At 52.5% G+C, this 17,366-nt stretch overlaps 5 protein-coding genes across 5 annotated transcripts; 3 read left to right on the top strand and 2 right to left on the bottom strand.

Annotated features, from left to right (window-relative positions):
• Nucleotides 1–302: 302 nt before the first annotated feature.
• On the bottom strand, nucleotides 303–1,703 carry M406DRAFT_258120 (uncharacterized protein; the record flags this gene model as incomplete). Its single annotated transcript, XM_040917213.1, has 4 exons — nucleotides 303–712; nucleotides 808–881; nucleotides 953–1,443; nucleotides 1,551–1,703. The coding sequence occupies 4 exons, from the start codon at nucleotides 1,701–1,703 to the stop codon at nucleotides 303–305; spliced, it is 1,128 nt and encodes a 375-aa protein (XP_040775145.1).
• A 1,287-nt stretch (nucleotides 1,704–2,990) lies between these two features.
• On the bottom strand, nucleotides 2,991–4,853 carry M406DRAFT_356462 (uncharacterized protein). Its single transcript, XM_040923452.1, has 2 exons — nucleotides 4,431–4,853; nucleotides 2,991–4,305 (listed from the first exon to the last, which is right to left on the bottom strand). Exons 1-2 carry the CDS (start codon nucleotides 4,711–4,713, stop codon nucleotides 3,569–3,571), a joined length of 1,020 nt encoding a protein of 339 aa, XP_040775144.1. The 5' UTR covers nucleotides 4,714–4,853; the 3' UTR covers nucleotides 2,991–3,568.
• A 1,363-nt stretch (nucleotides 4,854–6,216) lies between these two features.
• Nucleotides 6,217–8,703, top strand: M406DRAFT_277672 (uncharacterized protein). Its single transcript, XM_040918328.1, has 3 exons — nucleotides 6,217–6,687; nucleotides 6,762–7,269; nucleotides 7,327–8,703. Exons 1-3 carry the CDS (start codon nucleotides 6,319–6,321, stop codon nucleotides 8,532–8,534), a joined length of 2,085 nt encoding a protein of 694 aa, XP_040775143.1. The 5' UTR covers nucleotides 6,217–6,318; the 3' UTR covers nucleotides 8,535–8,703.
• A 2,107-nt stretch (nucleotides 8,704–10,810) lies between these two features.
• Nucleotides 10,811–12,971, top strand: M406DRAFT_277669 (alpha/beta-hydrolase). The gene is made up of 2 exons (XM_040918327.1): nucleotides 10,811–12,422; nucleotides 12,541–12,971. Exons 1-2 carry the CDS (start codon nucleotides 10,821–10,823, stop codon nucleotides 12,790–12,792), a joined length of 1,854 nt encoding a protein of 617 aa, XP_040775142.1. The 5' UTR covers nucleotides 10,811–10,820; the 3' UTR covers nucleotides 12,793–12,971.
• Nucleotides 12,972–14,058: 1,087 nt separating this feature from the next.
• Nucleotides 14,059–16,750, top strand: M406DRAFT_258381 (amino acid transporter; the record flags this gene model as incomplete). Its single annotated transcript, XM_040917229.1, has 11 exons — nucleotides 14,059–14,311; nucleotides 14,403–14,642; nucleotides 14,710–14,805; nucleotides 14,865–14,930; nucleotides 15,025–15,218; nucleotides 15,278–15,371; nucleotides 15,484–15,658; nucleotides 15,769–15,905; nucleotides 16,005–16,257; nucleotides 16,354–16,384; nucleotides 16,526–16,750. 11 exons carry the CDS (start codon nucleotides 14,059–14,061, stop codon nucleotides 16,748–16,750), a joined length of 1,764 nt encoding a protein of 587 aa, XP_040775141.1.
• Nucleotides 16,751–17,366: the final 616 nt, after the last annotated feature.

Here is a 17,366-nt window from a genome sequence, read left to right as displayed (position 1 = left end):
AAAGAAAAATCAGTCGTTGTTTTACTTGATGATTGAGGAAGAAAAGTGTAGGTCGGTTCCTAACTATTTGATAAGATTAAGCCTAAGATGGCCTTGTCTGTGCGTTTCGTTCGACGGAAAAGCGAATAGCATTAATTAAACAACAATAAGTAAAGCTATAGATGATATGGGAAGGAAATGTAAAGGTCGGTCCTCTGCTCTTTGATCTCCACGCACTCAACAATTTCCACTATCTAACAACAAATTTGCTCGTCAGAGTGATTGCCCGATTGGCAAAAAGACTCCTTCATAAATGTCCTTGCTCATATGCGGTTGTCAGCTTCACCACGCCCCGAATTACCCAAAATGTGCTCCTCGCTCTCATCATCACCAGGAAACACAACACTCCTCGCATTCGACTCGACTCGCCAAGAACGCTGGACCGTGACCACCCCATCCTCAACATCAGCTCCTGCTGACCTTCCAGCCTTCTTGTGGTTGGCAGTACTTCCTCCGATAGTCTGCAGGGCAATCACACTAAAGCCAGCGCCAGCACCACTGAACCCCGATGGGTTAGATTTACTTCTGCTAGAGTGGTTGGTCACGCTTTCGATCTGGTCCACGACGTTGTTCAGCCAGTCTTTGTACAACGGCCGACAGACTGTCACGCCAATACTGACGAGTTGTGTAGTAATGTCTGCTGAATGCCATATTAGCAGGTCGACGATGGTGTCTGTCAAACACGGTGAAAAGGTTTTGTTAGTGATACAAACATCTACTTCTTGGCTGTAATTGATAGCCAATGGCCCGAGAAAAGAGAAAACTCACAGAAATAGTTTTGGTTGCTGGAATAAGCTAGATCCAATAGTGCGAGGAGCCGGTATACGCTGCACAACGCTGAACTGCGGAAGAACAGGTCAGCGCAGCACTCGGGTGACAGAAATAAAAAAATAATCATGTGACCTGGACTTACAGGTAGCCAAAGCTCATGCACGATCCAACCAGGATCTTTTCTCTCCTAGGCATCTGCAGTTTCCGGACTAGATACCAGGGAAAGGACGCATATAAGACTTCCACGAGAATAATCGAGAGCCCACCCAGGAGAGCCACAACGAACTGCTCGTCCCCATTGCACTGGCCATTTGGTATAGAAAGGTCCCAGGAGTAACTTATGGGAGTACAAGAGAACCAGAGGCAAAGCAAGGCGATGGCCACGATGATGGACATGATGGCGGCCGGCACGATGATGATGATCTTGTGTGCTCTGTTGGAGGCGACGATGCGCAGGAGGAACAGGGCGATGGAGACCTTGACGAGAATGGCCATGGCGTCAATCAGGCTCTGGGCAATGTTGACAAGGAGAAGAGCCCTTGAATCGTCGCTTGTGAACGGACCGGTTTGTAGTTGGCCTATGCCCAGTGTTGCTGCCACCGAGATGAGCACGTTATACACGAAAAGGAGTATCTGTATCAGAATTTATCAGCGAACTGGGGCTCGAATGATCAACCTTTTTTGCTTCTTCTCCTCCTTTTATCAACACAACATAAGCTGCGAAGATAATTAATACATACCACGGCTCCGTTGAAGCAATGATCGTCCCATCCGTATGTTTGTACCACCACGAGGCGAGCATAAAGGCGGAGTCCCACGAGGGCGAAAGCAACGGCTTGGAACGTCCACAAGACGGCCAACATCATGGGCGCCTTTCCGGCGATTCGGTCCATGTGAGTGCAATATGAATCGCAATCACGCTCGGAAGATGCGCAGGCCACTGGTTGATATAAGTTCCTAAGAGTGGATGTTTGAATCAAATTCGATGCTTATTTATGTTGAGATGATTTGGACAAGACAATTTATGGCAAGTTCCGCAAGGGAAGCTGTGTTGATATACATACATACTATATATAACTTTCAAATGGGACCCAGATCACCGACGAGCTGAAAGGGTTGGAGAAGGAGTGACTGCATCTCCCTGGATGCATATTTGTCAATAGTTGCGTGGGGCACACGATACTCATCAGAGATGAATGGATTCTCGAAAACTGAGAAATTAATTAACAGATTTGCAACCGGAATCAAGCGCACGTCTTGTTAAGTGAGCCGAGTACCCCAGGGCATGGCAATCGCTCCAGCATCTGGCCGTGCCATGTGTGCGGATATGATCGGTCTCGTGCCTGGGCTGCCGAATGGATCTTCTATTCAGACCAGAAAAGGGAATAGTATCAGTTACCCCTTCGGATCTAAGCCAACCACACGCAGAATGTTCACCACAAAACGCCCTTCACTCACATTCTAGGGAGAACTGTCAATGTTGATATTTGGAAAGGAATTTTTCCGAGTCATTTACATTACCAATTGAGTGGTCCCCTTGACGTCCCTATCGAATGCCTTGACTGCAATGGCAAGTGGTTCAAGGAACTGTTTAGCGGAGGAGAACACAGCTTGTCCACTGGGTCATATCTACGCAATCTGCCATATGGCTGTCTCGTGTGTGGAAATGATTTCTGATTCTGAATGGAAAGGGGCTCGAACAGCCATGATGAAGCAGTTCTCAAATAGCCCATTCTTGTGTGGAACTGAGGAAGTACTGAGTATATCAATATTGCTAGGCAGTTGCGGGTTTGGCAACTTTGATTGATGTTTTGGACAATGTCTAAGGAAGTCGACGCCATTTATCAGGAAGTCGAAGTTTAATATCAAGTAGGTGTTTGAGAGATTCCAAGAAACAGGAGGAGAAGTGGTAGTATTCTTTTCCCTGCCTAGAAAATAATATTTCCTTCTCTGCCATTGCTTCTTTTTTGAGAGGTAGTTTTTCCGTGAAGGCATTACCCTAACCCTGATTATCACCGTCTGTTTTTCTTTCCTTTTTCCTTGTTTGTTTTAGAGCCAACCTCGCTCATCTTCTCCCGTCGTCACCACATCCATCATTCATCCTCGTCTCATGTCTTTGCACCCACCTTGACATCCTTCAAACCGACATGTCACCTCCAAGATGAGCCCATGCAGGACCTCATTTGTCACGCTCATCCGAACCCACCACATCACCAGCCGCAAGAAGCTCCAGCGCGTCAAGAAGGCGGCCGCCCACTTCAATGTCCCCTTGGTGCTCGTACGCTACGGTGGCTCTCCAGGGCTCATGTACGGCGAGAGCCCAGATGTCCAGGACCTCACCTCGTGGGTCAGCGCAGTGAAAGATCTCCGATACAAGAACTTTCAGTGTGTGTGGAAGCCGGAGCAAAAGGAGCTGGTAGTCCAGGCGGCCGATGACGCGCCACGGTCGGCCAGCAGCCCCTTTAACGAGACCGAGTCTGTGGCTGAGTTCGGTCATGTTATGGAGGCGAGAGGGCTTGCGGAGTGGTTCAAGATTGGGCTCTTAAGCAAGCGAGCTGGGCAGTTTGACAGTGCTCCCTAAACTAGATGTTGCCATCGTTTGCGAGCGAGTTGACTACAGCTATCACCAAGATTTGCACGTTCAAATCACATTTTTGATACTCGGGGTTTCATATTAGATAAATAACACAGCCCTCCTCGAATTGCATGACTACATGCGGTTCAGTCTGGATTTTAACAGCAAACAGCCCTTCCCCGTTCACATGGTCAGAACAGCCCTGAAGCGAACCTCGCCGCTGGTCATGCGGTCAAAGGCCTTCTGGGCGTCCTTCAGGGGGAACTTTTCGATCAAGCACTTGACGCCATGGGTCTGCGCAAAGGCGATAGCCTCCTCCGAGTCCAGTGCGTGTCCAGCCGGCCAACCGTGCACAGAGGTACCTTTAACCACCAAGGTGGTGGAATCAACCTCGATGGGCCCGACAGGCGCCAAGACAAGCAGCTTCCCGAGAGGAGCCAGACCGCCAACGAGCGGGCTGATGGCCTTGGGGTTCGGGGCTGTGGCCACGATTATGTCGGCACCTCCCAGCTTCGTCAGGGCCTGCACCGCATCCTCCTTGCTCGTGTCGATGTAGTGGTGTGCACCCAGCTTGGTGGCAAAATTGCGCTTGTCGCTGCCGCTGCTGATGGCCACCACCTCGTACCCCATCTTGTTGGCATACTGGACACCCAGGTGGCCCAGCCCTCCGAGGCCCTGCACGGCAACGATGCCGCCCTGATGGACGCCGAGCTGCCTAATGGAGTTGAAGACGGTGACGCCGGCACAGAGCAAGGGAGCGGCCTCGGCTGGGTCTGCATCAGACGGGACCCGAACGGCTGCCTCTTGGCGGAGAAGGACGTGGGTTGCATAGCCTCCTTCTCGGCTCACTCCGTTGACCTGGGCGTTCTCACATATCTGGAACAGGCCGCGCTGGCAGCTCCTGCATGAGCCGTCGTGTCCTATGAATAAAAGAGAAAGGCGAGAGAGACCGTGTGTCAGTCTAATGACAATCTCAAAATACATTTGGTGGTGGTACAAACAACAAGTGCGAGAAAAAAAAGGGAAAGAAAAAAGACTAGCTCACCTCCGTGCCAAGCTCCTCCGACTCGCTCGCCGCCCTTGAACCTGGTGACATCGTCGCCAACAGCAATCACCTCGCCGATGATCTCATGACCTGGGATCCGCGGCAAGACGTCGCCCAAGTGGCCCTGGCGGAGGAACTCGTCGCTGTGGCAGACGCCGCAGGCCAGCACCTTGACGAGGACCTCTCCCTTGCCGGGCTGCTTCAGCTCGAGCTCCTTGAGGGTGAGGCCGGCGCCCTTCTTCTCAATGACGGCCGCCGTGTATGTCTTGGGGATGGACGACATGGTGGCTGTGTTGTTTTTTTCTTCTTTTCTTCTTCTTCGTTCCTTGTTTTCTCAAGGTATTGTTCGGATATTCGGCAAAACAAGAGGTGATTGAGAGCACGACAAATGATTCAGATACAGCCTCTGCGGGGGAAATGATGGCATAGACTTGTAGTGGATGGTTGCACAAAATTCCGAGGGAGAAGGGTGAACTTTATGTATTTTGTCTTTGCCTAGTTTCTACGACATGGGCGGGACGACCGCCAGATCCGCGACGCGAAGAGAACTTCAACGCCGACAGCGTCGTAGTGTCGGAGCAGCCAAGCTAGTGGTGTTGCCAAAAGAGCCACAAAAGAAGACGCATACTGTTGAGCTGCAGTAGCTAGCTGCATGGCCAACCGTCCATTTGGCCCGATTGCATGTGGGTAGTCTGCTAATAGCCAGCGCACTACGATTCGGAAATGCAACAAATTCTAGAGCCCCCCAAAGCCGAACCCTGTCTGGACCTGTGACGGATGCGGGGATTGGTGCTTTCGGGCAACCATATTTTTCTAAATTTTTCTTATCACGCACACCACCCAAAAAAAAAAAAAAAAAAAAGGGCAAACGCGCCACTCCTTCTCCTCTTCCTAGAGTACCCAACGCGCTGCCATGTGCCAATGTAACCCTATTCTCCGCGAGGCAAGTTCCGTGAGGAGGATTTTAAAGGAGTTAACAGCGCCTTAAGACCAGCTGCTCAAGCAGTTTGGAGGCTCACATGACCAAAAGAATTGGAGCTACGAGAACGTCCTGTATTTTCCCCTTCTCCTTCTTTCCCTTCCTTCCTTCTCCTGGACAGCCTTCTCTCGAGTATCAATCGAGGAGATGGGCTTCTGGAACGTGGGCGCTGTGCTCATGGTTTCTCTTGTCTCAGGTCGGCCACGAATGAATGATGTAATTCACGCCAGATCGCTGATCTGCCTACTTAGCGGCTCAAAAAAGAGTTGTGGGCCTTGATGAGATCACCCCGCCCATAATTGTGCTGTATTTGCACAGTTGTGGTTCTCCTCAAGAGAAAGATCGCCACATGTACAAGGAAGAAGAAGAAAGAAGAAAAAAAGGGGGGGAAAGAATAAGAAATGTGATCATAGGATTGGAAAGATTTACAAGATTTACAGAGAAATGATACAGTACATACATACACATACGTCCGTCGCAACAGCAACGAGCACAAAAGCCCCCTCAGATCTACTTCGACGTCACCTCTTGTTAAAGAAACGAGGCTAATTAATAGTTGGAACGGGTCGAGATGTCAAGCCACGCAAGTCCTGTCAACCGTATTTGGACAAGCGACACTAGCATAGGCAAGCTGAATGGGGCCTTCTTGGGACGCCATAACGTCATTGTGAACACATTGACCAAGAAATGAAGAGAGACAGCTCAGAGCCTCTCACGTGTCTCTTTACATAGATAGTGAAGAGGCATAAAATTGTGGAAGATAAGAACATGAACTTGGGCATAGCCGATATTATCGAAGTACAAACTTGAATTATTTCCAGACGAAAAGGAAGGCCAGACGAAGAAGAAACATCATAGACCGAGGGAGAAGTGTGACCGAGTTCAGACAGTCGCATTTGCATCGCGACGATGGCTTCAGAGCATGTCGACCCACCAGGACCATCCGAGTCCAGAAAGCCCAGCAGCCCTCCTCTCCTTGGGATAGACGGCAGCACCCTTGGTTCGGCAGTCGCAGACATCTTACCGATCCCATCAACAGGCACGCAACCCGTCTCTGACCCAACCCAGGAGGAAGTGTCACACACGCTCGCCGAGGATCCATCTCTGTCGCACGCCCTGGCCACAGAGGATCATGAAGTGAAAGGCCTGGCGCAGCAGGACCACGAGGCTGAGGTCCTCGACCTAGGATGGAACCAGAAGAAGCAGGAGATTCCAACACCACTGGTGGGTGGGCTGGACAATGAGGAATTATGGATGCTCATCAGACGGTTTGATAAGGTAAGTCATTTCGTCTCCTCAGTTCACAAATTTTGTCTCTAGAAGATATCATCAAATCTGACATCTTGAGTCAGCAAATGTACCATGTCAAAGCCACCCCAGAGCTCGTCCCTGGCGGTCTGGATCTCAACATCGCCGACGAGGAGGAGTTCTCGCCCGACAAACTGCGAGCCAACATCGAGAGGCTGTACATGACAGTGGCCGTCGGGCTGCTGTCCTTTGTCAAACACATCGCACGGCTGCGGTCCTGGCGCGAGACCAGAAGGACATCCGCCTTTGCTGCCACATATTTCCTCGCCTGGGCCCTGGACCTTCTCGTCCCGGTTCTCTCGCTGACAGCCATCACGCTGGTCGTTTATCCCCCGTCTCGAGAGATCATGTTCCCTCCAGCACCGGTGGCCCTTGTGGATTCCAAAACTGGCGGCGTACAGAAGCCCAGGGCCGGCGTGTTGGGTTCCCACGACAGCGCGACTGGTGCACCGGAGCACCACAAGGGCGAGGCCGTGGAGCAGGAAGCCAACAACTTTGTCAACGGGATTGCATCGATCGCTCTCAGCAGCGCCACAGGAAAACACCCGGAAAGTGGCGCTGCTGGCGACGATGACGACGAGGATGGTGCGCCAGGCGACGCAGCCCCAGACCCAACAGCAGTGGCCATCGGTGCCGCAGACGCAAAGGACGTGGCCAAAGGTGGAAAGCATGCCAAGCACGACAAGACCAAGCAGCCCATGGAGACGGCCATGTGGACCAAGATGAGGCCCATCATGCACGCCCTGGCCGACGTGGCCGACACGTGGGAGAGGTTCGGCAACGCGCTGAGCCCTACGCCTCCCTTTCCAAGAACAGTGTACCGCCTACGTCTCGCCCTCCTCCTCGTCCCTGTCTTCTGTATGTCCCTCGTCACCACGTCCTACATGGTCACCAAGGGCACCACCTTCGGCATCGGCTTCGGCTTCTTCGGCGACCCTGTCATCTCCCGCGGCCTGGCCCTCCTCAACCGCCAGTTCCCCCACTGGCAGAAACTCCTCGAGCTCCGCAACACCGTCCTTAAAGGCGTGCCCACCAACGCCCAGCTCACCCTCACGCTCCTCCGCATCGGCGAGGCCAACAAGGCCCCGCTCCCACCCCCGCCCACCATCGCCGCGCCGCCGCCTGACCAGCCTGCCGAGATCACGGACGAGCACCTGCGCGCCACGGGTGCGGAGCCGCCTCTGAACGCCACCCACGAGGAGCTCGAGGAGGCGGTGCAGCATGACCCCCACACGGCGCACGAGTCGGGCGGCGCCGACATTGACGCGTCCAAGGAGAGCAAGCACGGCAAGGCAACCACCAAGATCATCGGCTTCTTCAAGGGCACCACCAAGGGCGCGGTCAAGACGGCCATGGGCACCGATGCCGCGCGTGCCAAGACCACGGGGTCCAGCAAGGCCAGGGACAGGCTGGGTGTAGTGGCGCCGCCGGGTGAAACCCCCATCTCGGGCCCTGTGGACTTCAAGGGCCGGTTCAAGGGGAAGAAGGGCCATGTGTACATCACGACCAAGTCGACGATCCCTGCGGTGGCCTTCAGCACGGACTCGACCATTGAGAAGATTGGCAGCCAGGAGCGCGAGGACCTGCACCCGAGCTGGAGCGTTGCCGTGGCGGATATTGTCGAGCTGAAGAAGTTTGGCGGGTATGGGTGGAAGGCGAAGTTGATTGTTGGCTGGGCGCTGGAGCGGGAGGTGGCGGATGGGCTGGAGATTGTTACTAGGAGTGGTGACAGTTTTAGGGTTACGGCGCTACCGCTGCGGGATGAGCTGTTTAATCGTTTGGTGGCCATGGGTGGACAGAAGTGGGTGGCTTGGTAAGAGGAATGATGATGAGGTGGTGGTGAGGAGGAGACGTCAACAATATTGAGGACACAAAGACTGTGACCGACTGGCTGTAACTGATATATGTGTAATCATGTGAGATGTTGATGCAGTTTATAGAGTGTATGTACTTTGGACAAGAGAATATAATGGCAGCGTTTGTACTTTTGTAACTCAAGAACACTTTGACGAGACAAGAGCTCACGTAGGCGTAATCGTATGCTTATATAATATTAAACGCTCTCCAGCTACTATACAGAGCTAATATTATCGACCGCTATGCCAAAGGCTTCTGCTTGCAGCAATAATAGCCCGTAGCGTCCGGAGTCTCGCAAAGCGCCGTTGTGTAAGTTGATGGGGTTGGGAGACCAGTCAGGATCCAAAGATCTAGCGGTTACCTAAAGGTATATGAAGAAGAGAAGTTTCAGGTATAAGTTACTTTGGACGCAGAGAAAACCCCAGTCCAGTCTGCTAGTATTCACTGGCGGTGAAGCTATTGCAAATGTTGAAACATGATACTTGAAGAAACAAGGACTTGGTGTTAGGATACACTCCCTTCCGAATAGATGGACACTATAAACAGGTCTTGCTTCGTTAGTTCATGACCTGTTCTGTAAACTGAGTATAATGTCGTGCAGGCTCGGTCTGCTAGTATAGACAGCCGTCCTTCATTGATCACTGAAAGATAGTTGTCGCTATGAGACGGTGTCAGCCGCGTGAGAAACGCTGCCCAAAGCTTTGTGCAGCGCCTCTCTACAATGGCTGAGGAGATTCGGGTCTCTTTGCAAAGGGTGACTACATCGACTGAAACCACATTGCTCGTGCGGTCGGACTCGAGCCTCCAAGGTCGGGTTGTGCTCAACTAATTTTCGCTGATGGCTGTGAGGGCCAGGTTGAGCCTATATTCACAGGATCATTCAATATATGCTTTGGAGATTGTGAGCCAGTCCGCACAGGCGCTAGCGCAGCTGGTACCTCTGCCAATATTATTTCTTTCTTTTCCGCAGTACAGATGACAAGTTGTTGGTCATACCAAAGGAATTGGGCAGTAGTGGCAGCTATCAGTTTGATACATGATAAGAGGAGCTTGACCGAATATAATGAACCGAGTACAGGTAATAAGATGCTCATGCAAATACAACAAGAAAACTGAATACAATATCTTTGGATTTCTTGCTGTTATTCTACAGATATGTAGCGGTCGTCATGCTTGACCCGACGATAGTGTCATAGCCGGTGTGTTTTAATGCCGAGAAGTGACTTTATATTGTATCATCGTATTGATTCAAGTAATATGAAGAAGGAGGAGAAGGACAAACATGTGAAAGCTTAGTTGTGTAGTTGAACTGGTGAAACAGTGTATGCAGAATGATCATCGCTCACCGTCTGACTCTCCCTTCCCCCCTTTTGCCCTTTCTTGGCACCTTAGCAGACTGCCTTGACCATCCGCCCCTGACGAGTCAGCTGGGCGCTACGTGTGTGCTCCGTGCGTGCTCAAAACTCATGCTTGGGGGAGACAACCACCCGATCAAAACGACTCGTGGGTGGAAACATGTGACGGGGGAATGAATGCTTGGAGAAAGGTTCAAGTGGTATGTTTTTGGCTGGGACAACGGCGCTTAGGCGAGGTGGGGCCCCCCACGCGGGCCGTCTTAAACAACTAAATAAAGGTGTGCCACACAGTATTTACTGCACAGTACAAGTTTGATGTCGGGATGAAGAAGGAAGGAACGTTGAACCTTTGGAGGAAAGAGAGGGAAAGGAGCAGAGAGGGAAAAAGAAAGGACCAAAGAAGGAGAGAAGAACGCTAGGGAACCCGTTGCTTGGCACATGCGCCCTGGCTGGCAGCCCTGGGGTAAGTACGATGCTAGAGAGACGGGGTTTACTTTCCGTCCCGACTTGAATGGCCACCACACAACTGGATAAGGACCCTTCTTTTTTCCCCCACATGAAAAAAAGGTTATCTTTCCGATCTCAGGACTATCAAAAGGCTATCCACTGGCAGCGTGCATATCTCCTGCTGCAAGCCCAAGTCAGTCAGCAGCTGCACGTCCGCTGACCTGATTCATGGATGTTTTTCATTCGTCCAGACTCAATCTCTTATTTTTGGAACCGTGATCCCGTTGTGTGTTATCATGTGCTGTCAGATCGTTTCCTGAGTCGCAGCTTTCTTTTTGACCTTCCTTTTCTCTTCCTCTCTCTCTCTCTTTCTCTCTACACCTTTTCTGTTTGGTGTCAAGCCTTCTTTGAGTCGTCCAACCGGCGTCGGTGTTGTCTTTCAGAATGGATGAGAAAGCTCCACTCCTCCGGCCGTTAGTACGGAGAAATAACGGCAGCCCCCGCGGGCCAGAGATATTCCTATCTCTCCTGGTGGTAGCAGGCCTGGTCTTCCTTGGTTTCACAGTCCATGACTCTGCAGGCCCGGGACAGAAAATATACAATGTGGAATCATCCCAAGCTGCTGGTGCTGCTGAGTTCTCATGGGCCAGCATCCAGCCCAGCCGAACCCTCGAGTGGCATGCATGTTTCGATAGCGGATACGACTGCGCACGTCTGGACCTGCCCAGGGACTGGCTCGAGCCTAACGATGAGGACCGCGTAGTCCTCGCCATCGCTCGGCTCCGGGCCAATGATACAAACGACTACAGAGGCCCCGTCTTCTTCAACCCGGGCGGCCCTGGCGGTTCGGGCATATGGGCCCTGCGCGACCACGGCAAGCAGCTCCAGACCATCGTGGGCACCAACCACGACATCATCACCTTTGACCCGCGCGGTGTGGGTGCCTCTGTGCCCAGGATCGAATGCTGGGACACGGTCGAGAAGCGCCACGACTGGGCCCTGCAGGAGACGCCCGTGATCGACTCGCACGATGGCGTCCTGTACGATGTGTGGGCTAGGGCGTCGGCTTTTTCCATGGCCTGCGAGCAGTCCCACAAGGACACTGGCCTGCTGGAACACATCGGCACAGCGTCTCATGCCCGAGACATGCTGGAGATCCTCCACCAGGTCGGCGAGGACAAGCTGCAGTACTGGGGGTTCAGCTACGGGACCATCCTCGGCGGGACATTCGCCGCCCTGTATCCTGAAAAAGTAGGACGGCTCGTCAGCGACGGCAACGTGGACTATGAGGAGTGGTTCAATAGCGCACACGTCAACGCCGTCCGTGATGCAGACGCAGTCATGGACGCCTTTTACGACCTGTGTCACCAGGCTGGGCCCGAGACGTGTGCCTTCTACGCCTCCTCGCCGGCCGAGATCAAGGAGCGCCACAAGGCCATCCTCGAGCAGCTCCGTGTCCAGCCCCTCATCTACATGCCCCCAGAGCAAGGTCTCGGCTCTGCCCTGCCCGAGGTCGTCACGTACTCCAAGATCCGCCAGCTGGCCGCCACCTCGCTCTACCGCCCAAACTACTATTTCCCCCACCTCGCCAAGATCCTCGCCGGCCTAGACCGCGGCGACGGAGAGCCTTACTTTTCCTTTATCACCCGCTATGGCCTGCCCTTCTCTGACGTCTGCTCCGCCGAGTACGTCCCGCCCGAGGTGCCCTTGTCCACCGGCGACGAGGGCAGTGATGATGCGTTCCCCACGATCCTCTGTGCCGATGGTGAGCCGCTGGGCGAGGACCCGCGCGCCTTTGAGGACCACGTGCGCGATATGGCGAATATCAGCTGGAGTTCGGGTGTCATCGTCATCAAGGACCGTGTCGCCTGCGCTGGGAGGACAGTGCGGCCCAAGTGGAGGTTCAGCGGGCCCTTCAACGCCAAGACGAGCTTTCCTATCTTGTTTATTGCGAACATGGCGGACAACATCACGCCGCTCATCAGTGCACGGAATAACTCGGCTGGCTTTGAGGACTCGGTGGTTTTGATCCAGAACTCGTATGGTGTAAGTCTCAATTCTCCCCCTACTTTTCATTCCCCCAAGAATATGGGGCTTCGAAAGCGGGTTGCGTAATCAAAGATAGGCTATGCTGATGACGTTCTGCTGTTAATGATCGAATTAGCACACGAGTTTGGCTGCCCCGTCTTTGTGCACTGCCAAGGCTGTGCGGCAGTACTTCCAGGACGGTATCCTCCCTCCTGACGGTGCGACTTGCGACCCGGAGATCCTCCCATTCGACCTTCCTGGCCACGCGGTAGCGATGGCCGGGAGTCATGATGATAACGATGATGATCGTGCGCTGGTCGCAGCGTCGCGGGAGTTGTCGCTCAGGGCGGGTTGGGGTCTCGATAAAGGAGAGAGAAGCGTGGCGTAGAGGAGTTGTTGGGACAGGGGTAGCGACTCGAGTGCTGTTTTTGGGTGCGATATTGCCCAAATCCATTGTAGATTCTCGTGTATCTTCTATTTCTTGGTGGATTTCGCGCCAGCCAGTACATGTTTCGTCCTTGTGGCGATGTTTGATACCCACAAGATCAATGGTGCATTCTTTTCTAGATCCCAGGGTCATGATTTAGAGCTCCTCTTCTGTTGATTGAGAACAAGTCATCCTTCACAATTGTCTCCCAAAATGAGCTCACCTTTCCCGTCTCTTATGACATGCTAGCTGCGCAGTTCGAACTCGGTCATATAGACGGAATCAATTACAAAAAAATGAATCCTTCTTTCAGCTTCTGCGGGTGGGCATTGATGATAATACATTGCGACATGCGACGCGAGTCTACGTGGCCTGCTCCGGCCCGAGATCTAATCACCGGATCGACCTCTTGTATACATAGTACAAACCTAAAATATTGGCTATCAGGATTTTCAATATGTAATCAGAAGTCCCAACAGGGCCCTTTCGCGTGGGTGGCAGGTTAAACCATTCCTGAATACCACCTAGAGAGCTGGTTGGCCTGACGTTGCACCAGCGCGCGCCCGCAATGGCGACATCTTCCCCCACGATGAGCAACGGGGGGTCCAGAGCCACATTTGTTTCGAGGCCGCAGCTGATATCGGCCAGCCACTGGGAATATAGATATTGATAACGATTTCGTGAGGAGAACGTTGCAGGATCTGTCACTTCTTTGTAAGACCTTCTATCCTGTCTTGTATAGAGAGGCACGGACTTGGCCGATCGAGACCTTGGTGAGTTTGTTTGCCCCCTCCCCCTCCCCCCTGAGCCCTGGATGTCTGTAACAACCTTACTATCTACTAATTATATGGGCGAGCTAGGCCAAGAACTGAGCTGCTTGCCATCTGATCCATAACTCTCGTCATTGGGCTGTGGAGTCTTTACGAACCACGGTTGCGTTTATTGATAATAAGTGACCGAGGCTGTCAAGGTTTAAGGGCCATACATACTTACATACATATATGCATACACACACCTCGTATTCCGAGCAGGACGGTTTTGTCTGGTTCTTCTCATGCACCTACTGCTTCAGGAACCCCAGGTACATGTTTTAGCCCTTTTTAGAGGCCACTCCCCTCCTCGCCGATCTTCTTCTTAGTATAACCCGGCCTTCTCAACCATCCGTACTAGGCTAGCAAGCTCTTAATCACTTTACTCTTGCGCCTCTAAATCTTTTTCTTATCGAAGATGGCATTCTGGCGGCGGCCGTTCAGCCAGCGGGAGCAGGCACCAGACAATGTCGGCGACGACCAGTCAGAGGTCACAGACGGCACCTTGTACTATGTGGTCGAGAAGGCAGGAAACGACTCTGGCCCGACGTACCAGGAAGCCTCGGGGGCTCCTGTCGAGATCGAGTCGCCGCTCGGCTACGATGTGGGCTCCATCACCATCATCTTCCTCAATATCAGCATGATGATAGGCACTGGAGTGTACTCGACGCGTACGTATTAGTGTTGCCCCCCCCCCCCCCCCATCTGGGTTTTATGAGAAGATTCCTTTTCATCTTGCTGACGCGATATCACCACCACCAGCATCGACCATCCTGAAGGACACGGGCAGTGTTGGCCTGAGCATGATTTACTGGTTCATAGGCTTGATCATGTCGGTGGCCTCGTTTGCCGTGTACCTGGAGTTTGCATCGTACTTCTCCAACCGTAGCGGCTCAGAAGTGGTGTATCTGGAGCAGGCGTATCCTCGACCGAGGTGGCTGTTCCCCACGGCATTTGCTTTCCAGACGGTGATCCTTTCCTTCAGCAGTGGTAATTCCATTGGTAAGTCATTAACTTTGAACAGATCTGATGCATTGCGATGAACATGTCTGACACAAACAACTCATAGTACTCGCTGAATACCTATTCGCTACAAGCGGCCATGATTATACTGGATGGCAGCTGAAGGGGGTTGCCGTCGCAGGATACACAGTAGCCTTTATCCGTACGTTCAAGACAAAATGTTTGTGCTCTCTTGTCCAGACCTCGCTAATCTCATCGCAGTCGTTGCTCTCCACACCAGGTTCTCCTATTGGTTTTCCAATGCTGTTGGAATCATCAAGGTGTTGAGTAAGTAATTTACCCCCCTCCCCCCCCAAACTGGTCTCCTACAAATGCTTTGAATAAACGAAACAAATCATAGCGATCCACTAACACCAAACAGCACTTGTGTTCATCAGCATCACAGGGCTTGTCGTCCTCGGTGGCCACACAAGAGTCGAAGATCCGCTCGTCAACTTCCGAGACTCATTCAACCAGGACCCGGCAACCACGTACGGGTTAACAAATGCCCTGTACAAGATTGCCTTCTCCTACGCGGGCTATACCAATGCATTCAATGTCGTGAATGAAGTCAAGGTAAACTCGAGGCCTGCGCCGGGAAGACCTGGATCTATATGCTGACACGTAGTCCACAGAACCCAGTCAAACAAATCCAGAAGAACGGCTATATCTCTCTCGCAGTCGTAGGAGCTCTATACATCCTAGCCAACATCGCCTATTTCGCAGCAGGTAAGCGAATTCCAGCACACCCATTGCGAGGAAGAGAGGGGGGTCCTAAGGACCATTGGAAAAGCATAATTCCCTTTATTCAACGACTGACATGATCGTCGCACCCTCACAGTTCCCCGCGAAGATCTCGCCGCAGCAGAGCAGATCGCAGCCAGTCTCTTCTTCACCAACGTGTTCGGGTCGAGTGGTGCCGTGAGGGGGCTCAACTTCCTGATCGCGCTGAGCTCCTTCGGCAACCTCCTCGCCGTGCTGCTTGGACAGTCGCGAGTGCTGCGGGAATGTGGACGGTATGTGATAACACTAGCCTCCCCCGCCCCCTTTCTTTTAACTCGTTCGGTGTCTTAAGATTGAAGAGGTTCAAAAGAACTTATTACTAATGGACTTCGTGTGTGTACAGACAAGGTGTCTTGCCGTGGCCTCGGTTCTGGGCTTCCACTAAGCCCTTCGGCACACCCCTCGGCCCGTACTTTGTCAAGTGGTTGCTCACGATCGTGATGATTCTCGCTCCGCCGGCTGGAGATGCCTTCAACTTCAGTACGTACAGCCTTCGAGGAGAGAGACACACACAACCATGGGCCCCAAACTATGGTTATCCCTCTTCTTACTAACCCACCTCTTTTCACCTCTTTCCAGTCAGCGATCTCCAGGTCTACCCAGCCGCCTTCTTCAGTCTCCTCTTGGCCATCGGGCTCTACCTCGTCCGATGGCGCCGTGGCCGACTGAACCTCCCTCGGCCCGTCTTCCGCGCCTGGGACGCGTGCATCATCCTCACCATCCTCGTCGCCATCTTCCAGCTGGTCATGCCGTGGTACCCTCCCACGGGCGGTCCTTATGCCGGCGATGTGTCGTTCTGGTATGCTACGTATGTTGTTACGGGCATTGCACTGTGAGTAGTTTCCCTCCCTTCGTGGCACGGCGGCTCATGTGGAAATGGAGAATTTTGACGACATGAATGCGTGGCTGACATACATCTTTTTAAAAGTATTATCGCTTGTGCCGTGTACTACTGGGCTGTAAGTGGAACTTTTTCTATACTTTTCTTTTTTATGACAAGATGTTCCTGTAAATCGACCATCGATAACTCAATGCCTTTTTTATTTCTATCTTCCTTCTTATCTTGAGAGGAATACTAACCAAGAAACCAAACACAACAGTGGATTTCCCTGGTCCCAAGAATACGCGGCTATCGAATTCGCCAGGAAATCATCGAGCTGGACGGCGGCGCAACGAGCCACGTACTCACCAAGATACCTGTCAGCGAGCTCGCCCAGTGGGACGAGACACACGATGCTACGGGCAGGCAGCGATATAGCTCTGGTTCGACGGAGAGCGTTGAAGGGGGCGTGCTGGTCGAGTCTGGAGAGAAGGGCTCGGTATAGATTGTGCTGAAGTGATGGAGTTGTGTGCTTGCGGGCTTGGACGTAACGAATAATGAAGGGAGGGTTATAGTGTGGAGAGGATGAGCGTCAGCAAAGAGTAACTAACCTTTGATCGTATGAGATACTCTGTATATCTGCAGTGTACGCAGTGTCGGAAACAGATAGTTTAGTTTAGTTGAGTACCTAAAAAGTACTTGTATGTAGCGGGTCGGCCTTTTGATACTCAGCAAAAACGCAATAATACCCTCTTCTGCGGCTCTGCGCATAAAGACCTTGACACTAGGCCCGTCTCCGGCTCGGGGAGTTGTGGCTGCTTGTAGCGCCAACCGTGGGACTGCCCAAGCAGAGAGCTCAGCTTCAGTCCCTCGACCTTCCCTGGCGGTAGACGTGGCAAACAAGTGCTTCCTACCACCCAGGCATAGATATTTTTGTCTATAAGAGCGGTCCAAGTCCGTTACAATGCAGGTGGGCACCCACAGCCCTTGTTCGCAACCTTGACGTCTCATTCCTTGCGCCCCTCCTACTCCCCGAAGCCAACGAGCTCATGCCTTCCGGCTACAGCTACAACGTCACGGTATCAAAACATCGTGACTCCATGACGCGGCCGGGACGGGTC

Source organism: Cryphonectria parasitica (genome assembly GCF_011745365.1).
Source record: "Cryphonectria parasitica EP155 unplaced genomic scaffold M406scaffold_5, whole genome shotgun sequence".
Classification (NCBI taxonomy): Eukaryota; Fungi; Ascomycota; class Sordariomycetes; order Diaporthales; family Cryphonectriaceae; genus Cryphonectria; species Cryphonectria parasitica.
This window is presented reverse-complemented; position numbering and strand designations above follow the sequence as displayed.

Excerpts from the sequence above, each read along its gene's own strand:
- M406DRAFT_356462 (XM_040923452.1), bottom strand. The coding sequence starts at position 4,713 with ATGTCGTCCATCCCCAAGACATACACGGCGGCCGTCATTGAGAAGAAG. Across the intron at positions 4,306-4,430 it reads CGGAGGAGCTTGGCACGGAG|GACACGACGGCTCATGCAGG; the intron begins GTGAGCTAGTCT and ends TTTTATTCATAG.
- M406DRAFT_277672 (XM_040918328.1), top strand. The coding sequence starts at position 6,319 with ATGGCTTCAGAGCATGTCGACCCACCAGGACCATCCGAGTCCAGAAAG. Across the intron at positions 6,688-6,761 it reads TCATCAGACGGTTTGATAAG|CAAATGTACCATGTCAAAGC; the intron begins GTAAGTCATTTC and ends ATCTTGAGTCAG. Across the intron at positions 7,270-7,326 it reads CACAGGAAAACACCCGGAAA|ACCCAACAGCAGTGGCCATC; the intron begins GTGGCGCTGCTG and ends ACGCAGCCCCAG.
- M406DRAFT_277669 (XM_040918327.1), top strand. The coding sequence starts at position 10,821 with ATGGATGAGAAAGCTCCACTCCTCCGGCCGTTAGTACGGAGAAATAAC. Across the intron at positions 12,423-12,540 it reads TGATCCAGAACTCGTATGGT|CACACGAGTTTGGCTGCCCC; the intron begins GTAAGTCTCAAT and ends TGATCGAATTAG.